General features: G+C 36.7%; 1 protein-coding gene across 5 annotated transcripts in view; it reads left to right on the top strand.

Annotated features, from left to right (window-relative positions):
- Nucleotides 1-18,998, top strand: part of PNPLA8 (patatin like phospholipase domain containing 8) — a 56,956-nt gene extending 37,958 nt beyond the window's left edge. For 4 of the 5 annotated variants that reach the window (XM_066341764.1, XM_066341768.1, XM_066341767.1 and 1 more), the window contains exons 9-10: nt 13,967-14,162; nt 18,345-18,998. In XM_066341764.1, the coding sequence (XP_066197861.1) occupies nt 13,967-14,162; nt 18,345-18,619 (471 nt within the window). In that variant the 3' untranslated portion in view covers nt 18,620-18,998. The remainder of the gene's footprint in view (nt 1-13,966; nt 14,163-18,344) is intronic. The other variant, XM_066341769.1, reaches the window with a different exon arrangement.
- Nucleotides 18,999-19,622: the final 624 nt, after the last annotated feature.

Consider the following 19,622-nt stretch of genomic DNA (forward strand, 5'->3'; position numbering starts at 1 on the left):
AATCCTGTGATCACCTCAGAGCTCTATGTACATGATCCAGCATTCATCCAGGGGAAGCCAGGAGGCTCAAGAATCTCTGTTTAACCTGATGTCAAGATGAGTGATTGGTTTTAAGGTGGAGTCACTTATTTTCCCCACAGGTAGATTGACAGATTTCATTTGCCTTTGAGTATCAAGAGAATATTATAACGTTTATTACATGCCCTAGGAAATGAGTGTCAACCAGTGGTTATTGGAATCAATTCAACATCAACAGGATTCCCCCAATTATGGGGGGCAGTGTAGAAGGACACCTTATTCAGTACAAACAGCTCAGTTGATACAGCATGGCTATGAGAACAGCACAGCCATGGAACAGCTCAACAGTGTTACAGCTCATTTATGAAGCAGTATAGCTGTGAAACAGCATGGCTCTGAGGTCCTAGGGTCAGGCCCCTCATTGGCTAGACAGCTCTGTCTGCTCTAGTTCAGTCTGGTCAGGTCTGTTCTGCTGTGTTCTGCCCTGTCTGTCCTTCTTTGCTCTGCCCCAATGAAATGTCTTACATGTTTCAACTACATTGTGAGAAACACAGTCTTCTGTCTTTGGTGGAAAGAGAAAGTGCTCCCCAAGCTAGAGAGGAACTGACTTATATAGACAGAAGTCCCTGCCCCTGGTCCCTAATTGGTCTGTCCTCATGCAAATGAGGGCCCCAAATCCTCATAGTTTGATTGGTCTGCAAAGCACTATTCTGATTGGTCAGAATAGAGCTGGTCCGATTGGCTGATGAACATACTGATGACTGTATAGGTACATAGCTCCAATTGAATGGGGAAAGCCTCAGTCTTATTGGTTGAAATACTATTTCAGGAACTCCTTCATAAGGGCTGGCTGAGTGCCGGCAGGCAGGTCATTGCAGGATGCTCTTTGAAGTAGGGTTTGTATAAGAGGCCTCCTATGTTGAAATGGCTTGCTTGGCTCTGTTTTTAAAGTTTGAACCCAGTTAAGCCACAGAGAATTCTTCTTAGTAGGTATTTCCTTTCTCATGGTTCACATTATAATGTGGAAGAATTATTTTTGAGTAGCTTCCAATGTGTTACTTCTCACCCCCTGGCCAAGTAGTGTAGTGTCTTACACTGCTCACAAAAATGAGGGGATATTTCAAAATGAATGTTAATGATAAAAAAAGCATTTGATTTTTTTTTATTAGACAAGAACATCAGAAAAGCAAACAACAAGTCAAAGAAAGTTGTTCAATTATGCAAATGAGACACAAAACCAACTTTTATTTTGTTGGTGAGAATGCACGATACAAAAAGCGAAAAGTACTGGAGTATCTGCACATTTCCTGATCCCCTAATGTTTGTTGTCACTATGTTTATCTTGAAATAGTACTTTTTTATACAAAATTATACCTCCCTTCCCCTTCCTAATCCTCCCTTTTTCTCTCCTTTTTTTCTCTTTCTCTCTTCTCTCTCTAGCTTTTTTGAGATATAATTGATATATAAAAAAACTTCAAGATTTGATGTGTAAAACTGAATGAATTCTAGGCGTCCCCCAACTACGGCCTGCGGGCCACATGCGGCCCCCTGAGGCCATTTATCCGGGCCCAGCCACACTTCCAGAAAGGGCACCTCTTTTATTGATGGTTAGTGAGAGCAAATGGTCTGAGGGACAGTGAACTGGCCCCCTGTATAAAAAGTTTGGGGACCCCTGATTTAGGCATATGCATATCTATTTTGTCTTTTTCTTTTTCTATCTCAATCTCCAAAATTAAATCAACTCATTTTCTGTCTTTAGAGAAAAAACCTGATAAATTAGTCTGCATTAAAGGTTTTTATGACAGATTCTAATATAGTATTTCTCTTAGGCCTTATTTATATTTTAAAAGGTTATGTTTAGAACTCAGAATACATCAACCTAAAGGGAAGTATGTTATTTCATATAAGTGTTCCAGGTAAAGTGTTCTTGGAGAGCCTGCCTAGCACCTTCTAGACTGCCTGAGCCAGGACACAACTATTTCCCTTATGACTGGACAGAAATGTAGTGAGAGCTCAGTCAGTGCCAGACACTGTTTGTCTTGAGAAATAGAAAGGTTTGTAATTATCACTAGCATATGGTTTGTATTTCCTGGGTCCTATCCTCAAACCAGAAGTTATATTTATATTATAGTTATATTACACAGTTGTAGAATAAGATGATAAATTTAATAATGAAAATTAGTACAGGGGTAAGAAGTAGTAAAGAAGATGTGATTTATTCTTCTGTCAGGGTTTGCTTTACAAAGATATTTTTATCTGAGTTGATATATAAATAATGAATAATTGATTAGGATAGAAACCAGATGGGGAGGGGAGAAATTGTTTAATGGTTACAGAGTTTCTGTTTCGAGTAGATAAAAACTTATTGGAAATACAGAGTGATGATGGTTGTAAAACAATCTGAATGTAATTAATGCCAGTGAATCATATAACCTTATACTGGCAAATTGTTAAAAAGACCAATTTTATGTTATATATATATAACAGACTTTAAAAAGAAACTTTAAAAAAATAAGACGATTTGGAGGCATTTACATTGTCCGGTAGTTATTTTCTGATAGATGCTCTGAATTATGATGTGGAAAAATTATGCATTAAAAGTAATAAAAAGTACCTAAAACTTTGGCTAAGTACATGTACGATTGTACTGCAATTAAAATGTAATCCTGCATATACCTTTAAGAGATAAGTAGCAAATTGTTCAATCAGTTCATTTTTCAAGTCTTTTTTTACCTCAGCACCTAGCAGTGTGCCTGGCAAGTAGCAAGTACACAATAAATAAATAAATGTGAATGTGACTACTTAAAAGAATGGAAAGGCTATAGTAAGTACCATAGACACATAACATTGCCTAATGACTTACTGATAGAAGAGGCATCTGACAAGACTGGGCTGACTGTAAGCAGTGCTTACTGGGTGATCTGTCTTACCACTAGAGTAGAGGGAATACCAGACAGAATCTTACCTTCTGTGCATTTTTGGTGGAAAGCAGGTAAAATTTAAACAGAATTTACTTTGAAGCATGGCTATTGAATATATTGGGAATCTGGCAACTTTTTGATTTGGAATTGATCTTACTGTTATCATTTCTCGCTAAACCTTGTCTCTTATTTTTCCTCCTCTTTTTTTTCTTTTCTCATCCTTCATAATAGGAATTTATAATAATGAATAAGTGTTTCATCTAAAATACCCAGATGATTATACATTCCACAGAGTATAACTATAGAACTTAAGATAAAAATAGCTGAATAAAAGATATAACTTTTGCTGAATTAGAAATGAAATGTTAGACATCAGAGAAATGGTGGTGTGAGAGATACTTCTCATCTCTCCCCTTGAAATTTCAACAAATGCTATAACTATATGCAAAGAAAAAAAGCCAGATGAACCTGAAATACACACACACCAGATAGACAAAGGTATGATCGCACAAGAAAGTGAGCCAAAGCACAGAAGAAAAAAATAATACCAGAGGACTGAGTGTTTCTCCGTCCTCACTGACCCGGGGGAGGGAGGCACTGTTGGCACAGGTTCTGTCTCAGAACCTGGAGCCAGGAGAAGAGAGTCTGGGAGGAAGGAGCTGAGATAGGGGCAACGACCAAGATCAGGGAGCAGAGCCGTTTCCCGACGTCTGCCACAACTGTGATTGCAGGGCTGGGCTATTACAGTCCCGGGCACACACAAAGCCAGAGGCAAGCTCCCAAGAACTGCAGGTGACTAGCTTGTGGAGATCAGCCCACAGGACACTGGGGTGCACTTGATCTGCCTGCCTGATGAGCATAATTTAGCCTTGTGGCGCCAGACACCCTTGATCTGGGATCTGCATGCCACCGGCTTGGCATGCCGCTGCTGCAGCTACTCCCAAATCCCGGGGATACCGGCTTGTGGTGCACAGCCCCTGTCTTGCCCAGGGCTGTGCTTGGAATGTTTAGAGTGGTATCGCAGGAGGGACTGGACTCTATCACCCTAGCCTCCTGGTTCGTCATTACTCCCCTTGCTGTGAAAACCAGTTGTGGCGGACGCCCCTACACTAGGTATCCAGGCTGCTCTCTCCTGTGAGAGGTGGGGGGCACCCGGATAATAGATCTTCTGCTCTGTTGGGACGTGGGGGAGGACCCTGGTCAGTCATTGCTGGTACCATAAAGTTGCAAAGCCCTAGCAACAAGCTCCTCCTACCAACGTGATGACCCTGCCTGTATCATTACAAAGGAGATAGCTAAGTCTTAGCAGAACACCCAAGAATCTCGGAGTAGCAAATCTTGTAGTGCAGCGCCTTCTGCCAGAAAAAGAAATAATTATCCCTTATTGGGGTTATTAGCAATTACACTCTCAAATGCCACTAAGGAAAAAGAAATCAAGTATGGATATACAAGACAGAGGCATAGCTCAGATAAATGATGAAAAATCTCCAGGAAAAAATCTCAATTACATGGTAACCTTGGAGCTTAATGACAGAATTCAAAATTGAAGCTCTAAAAATAATAAGATACAAGAAAACACTGAAAGGCAATTTAGTGACCTCAAAAAACAACTTAATGAACAAAAAGAGTGCTTCACCAAGGAAATTGAAACTATAATAAAAGAACCAAACAGATGAAAAACTCAATACATGAACTGAAAAATGAGGTAACAAGTTTGGCCAATAGAATAAGCCAGATAGAGGAGAGAATCAGTGACAATGGAGACAGGCAACTAGAGACACTACAGAGAGAAGAAGAGAGAGACTCACATTTAAAAAAATGAGAAAGCCATACAAGAATTGTCTGACTTCATCAGGAACAACAATATAAGAATAATGGATATATTAGAAGAGGAATAGAGGGAAAAGGGAATGGAGAACATATTGAAACAAATAATCGATGAGACCTTCCCAAGCTTGTGGAAAGAGTTAGAACCTCGAATCCAAGAAGCAAACAGAACACTGAGTTACTTCAACCAAAACAGACCTGCTCCAAGGTACATCATAATGAAATTATCACAAATCAGTGACAAAGAATCCTCAAGGCAGCTAGAGAGAAGAAGGATATAACATATAAAGGAAGGCTCATTAGTCTATCATCAGATTTCTCATCAGAAACTTTACAAGCCAGAAGAGAGTGGACCCCAACATTTAAAGTATTGAAAGAGAGGAGCTACCAACCAAGAATTCTATATCCATCAAAGCTATCCTTCAAATATGAAGGGGAAATGAAAACATTTCCAGACATACAGAAGCTGAGGGAATTTATCACCAGAAAACCCCCACTACAGGAAATACTAAAGGAGGTTATCCAACCAAGTACAAAGAACAGTACAAGACAAAATTACAAGTAAAAATTTTAACAAAACCATAATAAAAAACAAGCATAATCTGTGACAATAATAACCTAAAAGGGGAGAGGATCAAGATCAGCAATAACAAAGGAGGATGGAGTGCAGAAGCACTCATGAGATAATGGACTCTAACAAATATGATAATTTTTCTTCTAACAACCTAATGGTAACCACCCCTGAAAATGCCACTGCTGAAACACATAGTTTTAAAAAAGAAGAAACACAAGATAGAAGTATGGAATACCACCAAACAAAAACGAATGACAGAAAAACAAAAAAGAGGAACCAAACAAGACCTAAAGCTATCAGAAAGCAGTATATAAAGTGGCAGTAGGAAGTACTCAAGTGTCAATAATTACACTAAATGTAAATGGATTGAACTCACCAATAAAGAGGCAAAGAGTAGCAGACTGGATCAAGAAGCAAAACCCAACAGTATGCTGCCTTCAAGAGACACATCTAAGCTACAAGGATAAAAATAGATTTGAAGAGAAAGGTTGGAAAACAATTCTCCAAGCAAATAATCTCCAAAGAAAAGCAGGAGTAGCTATACTCGTATCTGACAATGCTGACTACAAGACATCAAAGGTAACCAGAGACAAGGATGGACATTATCGGCCTTAAATGAAACACTAGAACAAATGGACATAATAGACATCTACAGGACATTTTATCCCAAAACGTCAGACTATACATTTTTCTCCAGTGTATGTGGAACATTCTCAAGAAAAGACCATATGCTGGACCACAAAACTAACACCAACAAATTTATAAAGATTGAAATTATACCAAGCATATTCACAGACCATAAGGCTTTGAAACTAGAACAAAAGCAGTAATATGAGGGAAGTTCATGTCACTACAGGCTTATATGAAAAAGCAAGAAAGACCTCAAGTAAACAACCTAACATCACATCTTAAGGAACTAGAAAAAGAACAAAGGCAACTCAAAACCAGCAGAAGAAAGGAAATAATAAAAATTACAGCAGAAATAACTGAAATAGAGAACAGAAAAACTATAAAAAAATTAATACAACAAAGCTGGTTCTTTGAAAAGATCTATAAAATTGACAAACCCTGGCAAGACTCACTAAGGAAAAAAAGAGAAAAGACTCATATAAACAAAATCGAAAATGAAAGAGGAGAAATCACCACAGATATAGATATACAAAGGATTTTCGCAGAATACTATGAAAAATTATATGCCACCAAATTCAACACTAGAAGAAAGGCATAAACTCCTAGAACAAGACAATCTTCCTAGACTGAATCAAGAAGAAGTAGAAAGCCTTAATAGACTGGTAAGCAGAGAGGAAATAGAAACAACTATCAAAATCCTCCCCCCATATAAGTCCAGGTCCAGATGGATATACTAGTAAATTCTACCAAACATTCAAAGAAGAATTGGTTCATATTTTTCTCACAGTCTTCTAAAAAATTGAAGAAGAAGCAATACTTCCAAACATATTTTATGAGGCCAACATAACCCTCATACCAAAACCTGGTATGGACAACACTAAAAAAGAAAACTACAGACCAACATCTGTAATGAATACAGATGCTAAAATCCTAAACAAAATACTAACAAATCAAATACAACAACACATTAAAAAAAAATTCATCATAATCAAGTGGGACTCATCCCAGAAACACAAGGATGGTTCAACATACGTAAAACGATTAACATAATAGACCATATCAACAAAACAAAGAATAGAAACCTTATGATCCTATCAAAAGATGCAAAAAAGGCATTCAAAAAAATACAACATCCTTTTATGTTTAAAACACTCAACAGAATGGGTATAGAAGGAAAATACCTCAACATAATAAAGGCCTTTTACGACAAACCATCAGCTAACATCATACTAAATGGTAAAAAACTGAAAACTTTTCCTCTAAAATCAGGAACATGACAAGGTTGCCCACTCTCTTCACTCCTATTCAACATAGTGCTAGAAGGTTTAGCCAGAGCAGTCAGACAAGAGAAAGAAATAAAAGGCATCAATATTGGGAAAGAAGTAATAAAGGCTTCACTTTTTGCAGATGACATGATCCTGTACATAGAAAACTCCAAAGACTCCACAGAAAAGCTATTAGAAACAATAAACCAATACAGTAAGATTGCAGGATACAAAATTAATATACAGACATCTATTGCTTTTTTATATGCCAACAATGAAACCTCAGAAAAAGAATTCAAAAAAATTAATCTTTTTTACAGTAGCAACAAATAAAAATAAAATACCTAGGAATAAATATAACAAAGAATGTAAAGGACTTATATACTGAAAACTACAAAACAATCGAAATTGAAAAAGACAATGAAATTGAAAAATATTTCTTGTTCATGAATAGGAAAAATAAATATACTTAAAATGGCCATAAAACCTAAAGCAATATACAAATTTAATGCAATTTCTATCAAAATTCTAATGTAATTTTTTAAGAACTGGTAAAAAAAAATCATCAGGTTTATATGGAACCAAAGAAAAAAAACACAAATAACCAAAGTAATCCTAAGAAAAACAAATGAACCTGGAGGCATTACAATACCTGACTTCAAACTATACTACAGAGCCATGATAAAAGAGCATGGTACTGGCAGAAAAATAGACACATTGACCAATGGAACAGAATAGAGAGTCCAGAAATAAAACCACATATATATGGTCAAATCATCTTTGATAAAGGAGCCTAAAACACACAATGGGGAAAAGCCTCTTCAATAAATGGTGCTGGGAAAACTGGAAAGCCACATGCTTTCCAATGAAAATTACACCTTGTCTCCATGCACAAAAATTAATTCAAAATGGATCAAAGACCTAAATATAAGATCTAAAACAATAAATTACAAGAAGAAAATATAGATACTAAACTCATGGACCTCGGCCATAAAGAACATTTTGAATTTGACTCCAAAGGCAACAGAAGTAATGCCAAAGATAAATGAATGGGACTACAGCAGACTAAGAAGCTTCTGCACAGCAAAAGAAACTGACAGCAAAACAGACAACCAACTAAATGGGAGATATTTTCAAACAACAGCTCAGATAAGGGCCTAATATCCAAAATATACAAAGAACTCATAAAACTCAACAACAAACAAACAAAGAATTCAATAAAAAAAATGGGAAGAGGACATGAACAGATACTTCTCCCAGGAAGAAATACAAATGGCCAACAAATATATGAAAAGATGCTCATCTTCATTAGTTATTAGAGAAATGCAAATCAAAACTACAATGAGATACACCTCACACCTGTTAGATTAGCTGTTATCAACAAGACAGGTAATAACAAGTGTTGGAGAGTCTGTGGAGAAAAAGGAACCCTCATTCAATGTTGGTGGGAATATAAATCAGTCCAACCATTATGGAAGAAAGTATGGTGGTTCCTCAAAAAATTAAGAATAGAATTACCATATTACCCAGCAATCCCTCTACTGAGTATATACCCACAAAACTTGAAAAAATGGGTATGTAAAGACATGCACTTTTCTGTTCATTGCAGCATTGTTCATGGTGGCCAAGACATGGAAACAGTCAAAATGCCTTTCATTAGAGGTTTGGATAAAGAAGTGGTACATATATACAATGGAATACTACTCAGCCATAAGAAATGATGATATAGGATCATTTATGACAACATGAATGGACCTTGATAACATATACTGAGTGAAATAAATCAGAAAAAGCTAAGAACTGTATGATTCTATATATAGGTAGGACACAAAATTGAGACTTATGGAAAGAGAAAAGTGCAATGGTTACCAGGGGGGAGAAAAAGGGGGTAGGGGAAGGGGAGAGGCTTAAAGAGAAACAAAATATAGGGTGACAAGATGATTTAACTTTGGGTGATGGGTATACAGCATAATCAACTGTCCAAATAATGTGGAGATGTTTTCTCTAAATCTATGTATTCTGGTTGACCAATGTCACCCTGTTAAATTTAATTGTCTAAATAAAAAAAAAATGAAATGTTATGTCTGTTATAGGATGGGTATCATTCTAATGTACTATTAATTGAAAACAAAGAAAAAGTTGAAAAGATTAAATTAAAATTTGTACTTAAAAAACCCTTTAGGAAATAATTATTCCTACCTGCTTTTAAGGAAACTGAGTAGTTTTCTACAAAGTTCAACATAAAAGTACCTAGCCAATTTATGACTTGCAAAAGATATATAAAGATAGCTAAATTTAAAAATAGTTCCTTTCAGCTGGTGAGTGGATAAATAAACTGGTACATCTGAATAATTATTACTCAACCGCAAAAACAAATGAACTGGCATGCACATGGATGGATGTCAGAAGCATTTCTCAGTGAAAGAAACCAGACTCAAAAGACTATATACTTACTGTGTGATTCCATTTGTTTTGATAACGAAAGCTAATGTATGACCCTGAAGAGTAGGGAAAAGAGTTCTTGTTGATAAGAGGATTCAGGAACTGAGAGTCCAGGTCTTATAAAGATGTGAAGTCATGTGGGGTGATATAAAGAATTTCTGCCTCTTTCTACATGAGGCACAAAGGAAGTCTCTGAGCCATGTGCTGACTGATTTGTTGAATGAGAAGTGACTGGGGGTTGATAGGTGACAACAGTGATGGGGAAATGGTGTAGCTGAATAGCAGAACTTGAAGGAAGTGGCCTTAGTAGGTCTAAGCACTTGTCTCGCTCTCCCAAGTGATCAGTTCCAGCAGCTATGGTCTCACTTCATCTGCTTCAAACTTAGCACACACAAGGATAGCAGTCCCCAAAATTAGTCACTACATGCTTTTTGCCTGGTATAGAGTAGGTGACTAAGTTTTTAATGAATTAACTGAAGCAATCTACTTGGTACCAGAGAAGACTGACTTCTTACAGTCTTAACTTACACTTTGATGAGTTTAGTTTAGAATTCTGGTGATTTGAATGTATTCTCTGCTACATTATTTTGAGTTTAGGAATGAGTTAATTATATCACTATAGCATTTGACCATATTACTAAGATTTACACTAAAAATTTGGCCTGCATCAAATCCATAATAAAGATAAGTCCAATGCTAGGTGATGTGTTGCTATGTCTTCATTGTGCCGCTGGTACAAACCTCCTTCCTGAGTCTGGACAAAGGGGAGAGGTTTCACTTTTCTTAGGACACCTACTTGGATGGCAAATAAGGTGAGCCCAACCCTCCCCCTTCCCACCTTTTTCTATCCCAGACCTGGGGTTAGTCACAGACCAGCTTTCTGTAACTTTTAGGTTTCAGAGGCACTCTCTATTGAAGCACATCTCAGCCACAAAGGAACATTTATGAAAAGAGCTAAAAACCTGAAATATGGTGGGCCTGTGAATAAATGTGCCCCTGATGACAGGAGCTGTGTTTTTAAAGGACAGATTTTTCTTGGGAAAATCACAAATGTGGAAACAAGACATTCTTTTGAAGAGATGTAGTTAGAGAATGGTTGGCAATATTGGATTGGAAATGGCAGCTAACAACCCGTCCTAAAGTGGAGAACAGAGCAAGCAATGAAAATGTGATAAAACAGCTATTTGAGAGTCCACACAGCCTTGTGTCCTTGTTATCCCAAGAGTGTCAAAGCTACATTTTGGGGATATGCCATAATAAAGGACCATTAACTTCTAATCCATACCTAAAGTGCCAATTAACTTTCTCTGGGAAATGTAAGTAGCATTTTGGAACATTTCTATATTGCTGCCTTCTAATATAATCTCACTAATTGAAGCAGAAAATTATTTTGAGATACCTGTTTTTGAGAAAGTTTTTTTGGTAATGTTTAAAATGATTTATTATTACCTACAATTTGGGAAATAAATTTGACCCCTCCTAAAGTACTGAACATAAATTCACAAAAAGGTAAGGAATGTTTCTCCTTTACAGTCCATGAGGAATTTTAATAACAATAGTATCCTTCGTTAGTAGAGCAAAATCCTGCATAATATTTCTAATGGGGCCTACAAGCCAGAAAACACTAATATTGACAGTGGTGGAGGTGCTTGGTAGATGACTGTCCACAAGAAAAGGAAACCACTGTGAAAAGCTTCTTTGATCCTTTGATAAACTAATTTTATAAGGAGACCGTCCTATGATCACCTCAGTAGAGGTTGAGTTGCTGCATCTTCTTTTCACCTTTATCAGAAATTTGCAAATATTTGAAAGGAAGACATAAAAGTTCTAGAGCCATTACTGAAATAAGTTGCCATTGATCCCATTTGAAATTATACTGTTATAATATTGAGTATCATAAAATTTTGGAACTGGACTGGACTTTGGAAACTACCTAGTCAAATTTTATTTTAAAAGTCATGATGCCTCAATCTATAAGCTAATAATTAGTACAAGAGCTAAGATTAGAATTATAAATATCAATATTCCTAATCTGTGTTTCCATGCAATCCTGAATCCTCAAGAAAAAATTTAAGTGCCATTATTATATTCTTTTTTTAAAAGTATACAACTTATTGCAGAAAAAAGTTTTGTTCTTAAATACAAACACAGACACGTATACACACACACTCAGCTCTAAGGAAAACCCTGCTCTGCAAAGCAGTTTATTTGCTAAAGATTCTAGATCAGAGGTCTCCAAACTTTTTACACAGGGGGCCAGTTCACTGTCCCTCAGACCGTTGGAGGGCCGGACTATAAAAAAAACCTATGAACAGGCCCTGGCCGGTTGGCGCAGTGGTAGAGCGTCAGCCTTGTGTGCAGGAGTCCCAGGTTCGATTCCCGGCCAGGACACACAGGAGAAGCGCCCGTCTGCTTCTCCACCCCTCCCCCTCTCCTTTCTCTCTGTCTCTCTCTTCCTCTTCTGCAGCCAAGGCTCCATTGGAGCACAGTTGGCCTGGGCGCTGAGGCTAGCTCTATGGCCTCTGCCTCAGGCGCTAGAATGGCTCCGGTTGCAACGGAGCGACGCCCCAGATGGGCAGAACATCGCCCCCTGGTGGGCATGCTGGGTGGATCCTGGTTGGCGCATATGGGAGTCTGTCTGACTGCCTCCTCGTTTCCAACTTCAGAAAAATACAAAAAAAAACCCCAGAAACTATGAACAAATCCCTATGCACACTGTACATATCTTATTTTAAAGTAAAAAAAACAAAACGGGAACAAATACAATATTTAAAATAAAGAACAAGTAAATTTAAATCAACAAACTGACCAGTATTTCAATGGGAACTATGGGCCTGCTTTTGGCTAATGAGATGGTCGATGTGCTCCTCTCACTCTGACCACCAATGAAAGTGGTGCCCCTTCCGGAAGTGCGGCGGGGGCTGGATAAATGGCCTCAGGGGGTCGCAGTTTGGGGACCCCTGTTCTGGATTACCATAATTTTACCATACTAATACATTAAAAAATAGTCTTGAAAAAATATATTTTACAAGAAAAAAATTTAGTTTATTACAGTGTATATCTTTGCCTGGAATGTTTGAATTAATGTAATAATGGATTGTATTAAAATATGTATCGCATTATTGCATGACAATTTAAGGTTGTATTTCTTTTCTTATCATTGTGGAAGACATTATTTCAGAATTCTGTTTTAATGAACTAGTTATAGAATGCAGTAATGTATTATGTTCCAGTAGAAATGGAGTGTTTTCTACTCGATGTATTAGTATTATTTCAGCCATGTCCTTACTAGACTGAATGACTCTTGGACTATATTTTCAGGAATCAGTGGGGGTTAATTGAGCAAAGAAAGGGGCAGGAAAAGCGTCTTTTGAGATAACGAGCTAAGGCATGAAGACAAAAAATGTGGCTCATTCAGAAAACTGCAAATAATTCATGAATGGCTACATTGTACGATTAGAAGATTACCAATTCTTTGTAACTTCAAATGCAAAGTCTAGACTTCACAGTAAAAGTTAGAGGGAGAGATTTGGGCTTATTAGAAGAAAAAATTTTTTAACAGTTTATAGCTTTTCAAAATTGAATAGATACACTAATACCAAGTGAGGTTAATCTCAGAAATGCTAGGCTGGTTTTGTACTTTCATTCTGCTACATTTTTATAGTACTCTATCATCATATTTTAACTTTCTTTCCTTTTGGATTTTTCAAAATAATATTGATTATTGATAAATGCTTAGAAATTTGTCTGCTCTGTCTAAGTTATATCTGTATTATAGTGAATGTGATACTTTGAAATTGTACTGTTAATAAAATTTCAACTTAAATTATATAGTTTAATTAATTTGGTTATATTTAACTTGGGAAAGAACTAGTTTTGTTTAGTAAAACCACAGTTCTTTCCTTAGGTTTTGTACAGAATATATATTAACTACTAAACAAGGGTAATATATCTCTTAAAAAATAGTTCAGTTCATTTCAGTAGTTTTAAGCAAAATGTGCAAAGCAGTCCAAAACGTCCAAAGAACTTTCATAATAAGAAAAGAAAGCTTAATAAGGCCAATGAGGCCAGTGAGTTTTTGCATGACTTTTTTGTTAGCTGTAATATATAAAATGAATTCACCTTAAAGGAACCTTTCATTTTTAATATGTTGTTGAATTTATTATATAGTGCAGCTTTCCCTGTGAGTAAATGTCAAACTGTTTAAAATATTTTAATCCTTGTATTTGTAAAATAGAATTTCACTTTTAAGAGTTCTACATTATATTTTTTTTACTTATATTTTGCAGGATGGGGGTTTGCTACTGAATAACCCTTCCGCATTAGCAATTCATGAGTGTAAATGTCTTTGGCCAGATGTTCCATTAGAATGTATCGTGTCCCTAGGCACTGGGCGCTATGAGAGTGATGTGAGAAACACCGTGACATATACAAGCTTGAAGACCAAACTGTCTAATGTTATCAACAGTGCTACCGACACAGAAGGTTAGTTGTTTGCTACCTTACAGCACTAAACCTCTGGAATCAGCTTTTGGTAGAATATGCTCATGCTCACTGCAAAAGAGTGTGATGTGTCTGTACTGTGGGCTTAGGAAGCACCGGGGAGCAAGCCTTCTGTTTTTATTTCTCCTCACCCAGTTCTAACTGACCCTGGAATTGAGACTGTTCTCCACGGGGAGTTCGTGCTGCCTTTGCCTGCCTTCAGTTGGAGAAGTATCTAAAGCTGAGTTAGCACAAGAGCTTGGTTGGAGACTCTTTAAGGTAGTTAAGAAATGGAAAAGAAAAGGAGTCAGGTGGATTCAAATATACATATAACAGTAAGAGAATTAGAATACTTACAGAATTAGATTATTTAGTAATGTAGAGGAATTAGAATAATTTCTTGCACTCTTGCTGCCTCTGTAATCTAGTCTTCATATAAAAGCTGAAGTGATTTTTAAAAAAAACAAATCATTTACCCTGCTCTAAAGCCTGTAGGCTTCCCATCACACCTACAACCAAATCCAAAGTCTCTTTTACTGACATTTACCAGGCCCTATAAAACCCAGCTTTTGAATAATACATCTCTTTTCCCCCTTACCCCCTCAAAATTTGTTCTTTTTCTAAAGTATGTTCAGCTACACTTAATCTTTGCTGTCCCTCAGACTTGCAACAAAATCTGCCTCAGGGTCACTGTACTTGCTGTACTCTCTCCCTGTAAGGCAGTGGTCCCCAACCCCCGGGCCATTTGGTACCGGTCCGCAGAGAAAGAATAAATAACTTACATTATTTCCGTTTTATTTATATTTGTCTGAACGATGTTTTATTTTTTAAAAATGACCAGATTCCCTCTGTTACCTACGTCTAAGACTCACTCTTGACGCTTATCTCGGTCACGTGATACATTTATCCGTCCCACCCTAAAGGCCAGTCCGTGAAAATATTTTCTAACATTAAACCGAAAAAGGCCCAAAAAAGGCTGGGGACCACTGCTGTAATGTCTTTCCAAGATGCATGCTGATTCATTCCCTTATTTCATTCAGGCGTCTGCTCAGATGTCACTTCCTCAGACCTTTCCTGACCACTTTCCAACCCCTTCTTGTCCTGCTTTCTTTTTTAAAAAAATATCTCTTAGAAATATTTTTATGTCATTTGATACCTGGTACATATTTGCCTATCTAATTGTTTATTATGTATCCTACACAAATGTAAGTCAGGACTGTATCCAGTTTACTATGTTGACTTCAGTATCTGACACATAGTAGGCAGTCAGTCAGTGTTTGTTGAATTTCTAGTTTTAGCCTAATGATCTAAATTTCCTTGTTTTACTATTTTAAGTCCTATCTGAAATCAGTTATTAAATTAAAAAAAAAAAAGAATTGTTACCACTTACCTCCTTGCTTCTGAATATCACATTTTTTATATTATCATATTATTATCTAGGTCGCTAGAGGGTCTTGAAAGACCCATTAAGGACTTTATCTATTAAATGCTAACTCAAGAAAGGCTGATGTCCTAGATTTTTCATTATGTGAAATTTTGTTATCGATTTAGTAATATTGTGTGTGTGTGTGTGTGAGAGAGAGAGAGAGAGAGAGAGAAATACGAGACAGAGAGAGGGACAGACAGACAGGAGGGAGAGAGATGAGAAGCATCAATTCTTCGTTGCGGCACCTTAATTGTTCATTGATTGCTTTCTCATATGTGCCTTGACCGCAGGCCTTCAGCAGACCGAGTAACCCCTTGCTGGAGCCAGCGACCTTAGATTCAAGCTGGTGAGCTTTTGCTCAAACCAGATGAGCCCGCACTCAAGCTGGCGACCTCGGGGTCTCGAACCTGGGTCCTCGTTCTAGTCTGACACTTCATCCACTGCGCCACTGCCTGGTCAGGCTCAATAAAATATTCTTATTGTAAGCAGTTTACTGAGAAAAAGATAACTTTAATCATTCAGTTTCATAATATTTACACACATATTTTGTGCAGACCCTGTGATGGGCTCATTTGAAATTCTCAAGAAATATGTAATGCTGCTTTTATGTACTTACACTCTAGTTAATGAAGAATTTGTATGGCTGTGCAAAGGACCTAAAATAGCCAGAAGAATTTTGAAAAGGAGCAAAGTTGAAGGGCTTGCACCCTTTGATTTCAGTACTATAAGACTACAGTAAGCAAGGGACTATGTTATTTGCATAAAGATAGACTTATAGATCAATAGTATGCAATAGAGATTACAGAAGTTGATCTATACATATAAGCTCACAAGATTTTTGGCAAAGGTAAGTCAACAAGAGAAGGATATTCTTTTCAGCAAATGGTATTGGGACAACTAGATAACTGTATTCAAAAATTGAATCTTGACCCTTTATTCCATATACAAAAATTAACTTGAATGAATCATGGACCAAACTGTAACAGCTAAAACTGTAAAACTTCTAGAAGAATACCCTGGAGAAAATCTTAATGGTCTTGAGCTAGGTGAAGACTTTTTAGATAGAACACAAAATCATGAGCCAAAAAAGAAAAAAAAAATTAGATTTTCTCTAATTCCACATTTTGCTTTCTCAAAGACACTTTTCTAATGAAAAGACAAGCTACAGACTGAAATAAAGTATTAGTAAAACATGTATCTGATCCATTATCAGAAATATATAATTATATCCAAAATATATAGACAGTTCTTACATTATAGATAAAGAATATATAAAGAAGAAAACAAATTCAGTTCAAAAAATGAACAAAATATTTGAACCAACCCTCCATGAAAGATATACAGATAACTAATAAGCACTTGAAAAATTTCTCAACATCATTAGTCATTAGGGAAATGAAAACTAAAGCCACAAGATAACACCACACATCCTCTAGAATGACTGATATTAAGAATGGTAATACCAAGTTTTGGCAAAGATGCGATGAAGCAGTGGGAACTCTGATGTATTAATGTTTGGAATGCAAAATGGTACCACTGTCGTGTTGCAGTTCTTAAAAAGATGAACATACTTTTACCATATGACCCAGCAATTTTATCACCAGCTATTTACCTGAGAGAAACGGAATCATTTATGTACAAAAATACTTAGGTGTAAATGTTTATAGGAAGATTATTTCTAATAGCTAAACACTGATGAGAACCAGACTGGAGAGAACCGATGCTATGTTAAACAATGGAATATTACTCAGCAATAAAAAAGAAGGAACTATTCATACTTGCTACAACATAGGTGAATTTAAAGAGTTTTGTTAAATATAAGAAGCTAGACATAGAAGGGCTATGTCCTTACGATTCTGTTTATATGAAATTCTAGAAAAGACAGGTAAGGAGGGCCCAACTATAGAGGTGGAAAGGAACTTTTTCGGGTGATAGTTCTGTGTCATGATTTCTGCAGTGGTTACATAAGTGTATATGTCAAAACTTGTCAAATTATATAATTAAAATTAGTGAATTTGTCCTGGCCGGTTTGCTCAGTGGTAGAGTGTCGGCCTGGCGTGCAGGAGTCCTGGGTTCGATTCCCGGCCAGGGCACACAGGAGAAGCGTCCTTCTGCTTCTCCACCCCTCCCCCTCTCCTTCCTCTCTGTCTCTCTCTTCCCCTCCCGCAGCCGAGGCTCCATTGGAGCAAAGATGGCCCAAGCCGCTGAGGATGGCTCTGTGGCCTCTCTGCCTCAGGCGCTAGAATGGCTCTGGATGCAACAGAGCAACGCCCCAGATGGGCAGAGCATCGCCCCCTGGTGGGCATGCCAGGTGGATCCCGGTCAGGCGCATGTGCAGTCTGTCTGACTGCCTCCCCGTTTCCAGCTTCGGAAAAATGGAAAAAAAAAAATAGTGAATTTTATTTTATGTAAATTATGCCCCAATAAAGATGATCCCAGAAAAATGAAAGACAACAAAAAAAAGATGGTTGGAACTGCATTTCTATAGTGGAACAGCATCACCAAAAAGAGAGAGAGAAGAGTACTGGAGCAGGCATCGTAATGAAACAGAGCTATATGAAGTATTCTGGGAGCTGAATTTTATTTAATAGGTATATTATTATGATGGATTTCTTTTCTGCTCTTAATTAACTGAAATGATGAAAAAAGCAAGGCTTTATAATTTTCCCTAAAAGAAGGTAATTTTAAAAACTGACATTGGATCACTGCAGAATACTGTTTTCTTATCCACTCTATTCTCTCTCTGTTTGTTTTAACAGAAGTCCATATAATGCTGGATGGTCTGTTACCTCCTGACACATATTTTAGATTCAACCCTGTAATGTGTGAAAACATACCTCTAGATGAAAGTCGAAATGAAAAGCTGGATCAGCTGCAGTTGGAAGGGCTGAAATACATAGAAAGAAATGAAGAAAAAATGAAAAAACTTGCAAAAATATTAAGTCAAGAAAAAACAACTCTGCAGAAAATTAATGATTGGATAAAACTAAAAACTGACATGTATGAAGGCCTTCCATTCTTTTCAAAATTGTGATGAGTGTTTGTACATTCTCTTCAGTGAAGGCCTGTTCAGGAGATCCACCAAATTCAGTGAGGGGTCGACGGGTTCACCATGAATTAACTTTGAAGTGCTTATGAATTCTGGGGGATCCTGAAAAAGATGGTGCTTGGGCCAGCTTGCACAGCACAGAGAATATACTTGGTTACAGAATTTATAAGGGAATTAGGTTTTTATGATGTTAATAATTAACTGCTTTAGGAATCTTTTGTTCTAGTTGATTTTAGTAGTTATTGGTGTTACATTGTTTGATGTTGGAAAATTCATTAATATATATGCTAAACAAGAATTGAAAAAAATATAATTACTTCAGTCACCATAATCATGTTGAATTTATTTGATGATTGATTTTCTTCCACGTGGAAAAACTAATTTCTTAAATTTACATCACATGTTTTCACGAGCTACATTCTGCAGTCCAAATGTTGCCTTTACTGTGATATCATTTAAACACATACAGAAATGTAGAATTTTCTCTCAAAGGACTTTTACATTTGAAATATGAAAAAACAGATACAGTTTTCTATTCAAACTTGTTTATTTCAACACTGTTTGATTCAAAATCACAGGTGAGATTCCAGTCAATCACTTTCTGCCCTTGAATTTCAAGATAATGCTGTATGTTAACTTTTCTAGCTGTAGCTTATTATTCACTGTTATAAAATTAATTATTTGAATTTAATAAAGTATTCCTATCATTAAAAAACTATTGAAATAATTATTGTTAAAAGGCTAATGTCATTTTAAAATTATTTATTGTTTGTAATGTAAGTCCCCATCTCTTTGTAGCATTTGAATATACTTGTTAACAGTATGCTTAAAAAAATAAGTTAAGCTTGTTTTTTTTTTTTTTTTTTTTTCTTCATTTTTCTTAAGCTGGAAACAGGGAGAGACAGTCAGACAGACTCCCGCATGCGCCCGACCGGGATCCACCTGGCACGCCCACCAGGGGCGATGCTCTGCCCACCAGGGGGCGATG

This window comes from Saccopteryx leptura, chromosome 6 (assembly GCF_036850995.1).
Source record: "Saccopteryx leptura isolate mSacLep1 chromosome 6, mSacLep1_pri_phased_curated, whole genome shotgun sequence".
NCBI lineage: Eukaryota > Metazoa > Chordata > Mammalia > Chiroptera > Emballonuridae > Saccopteryx > Saccopteryx leptura.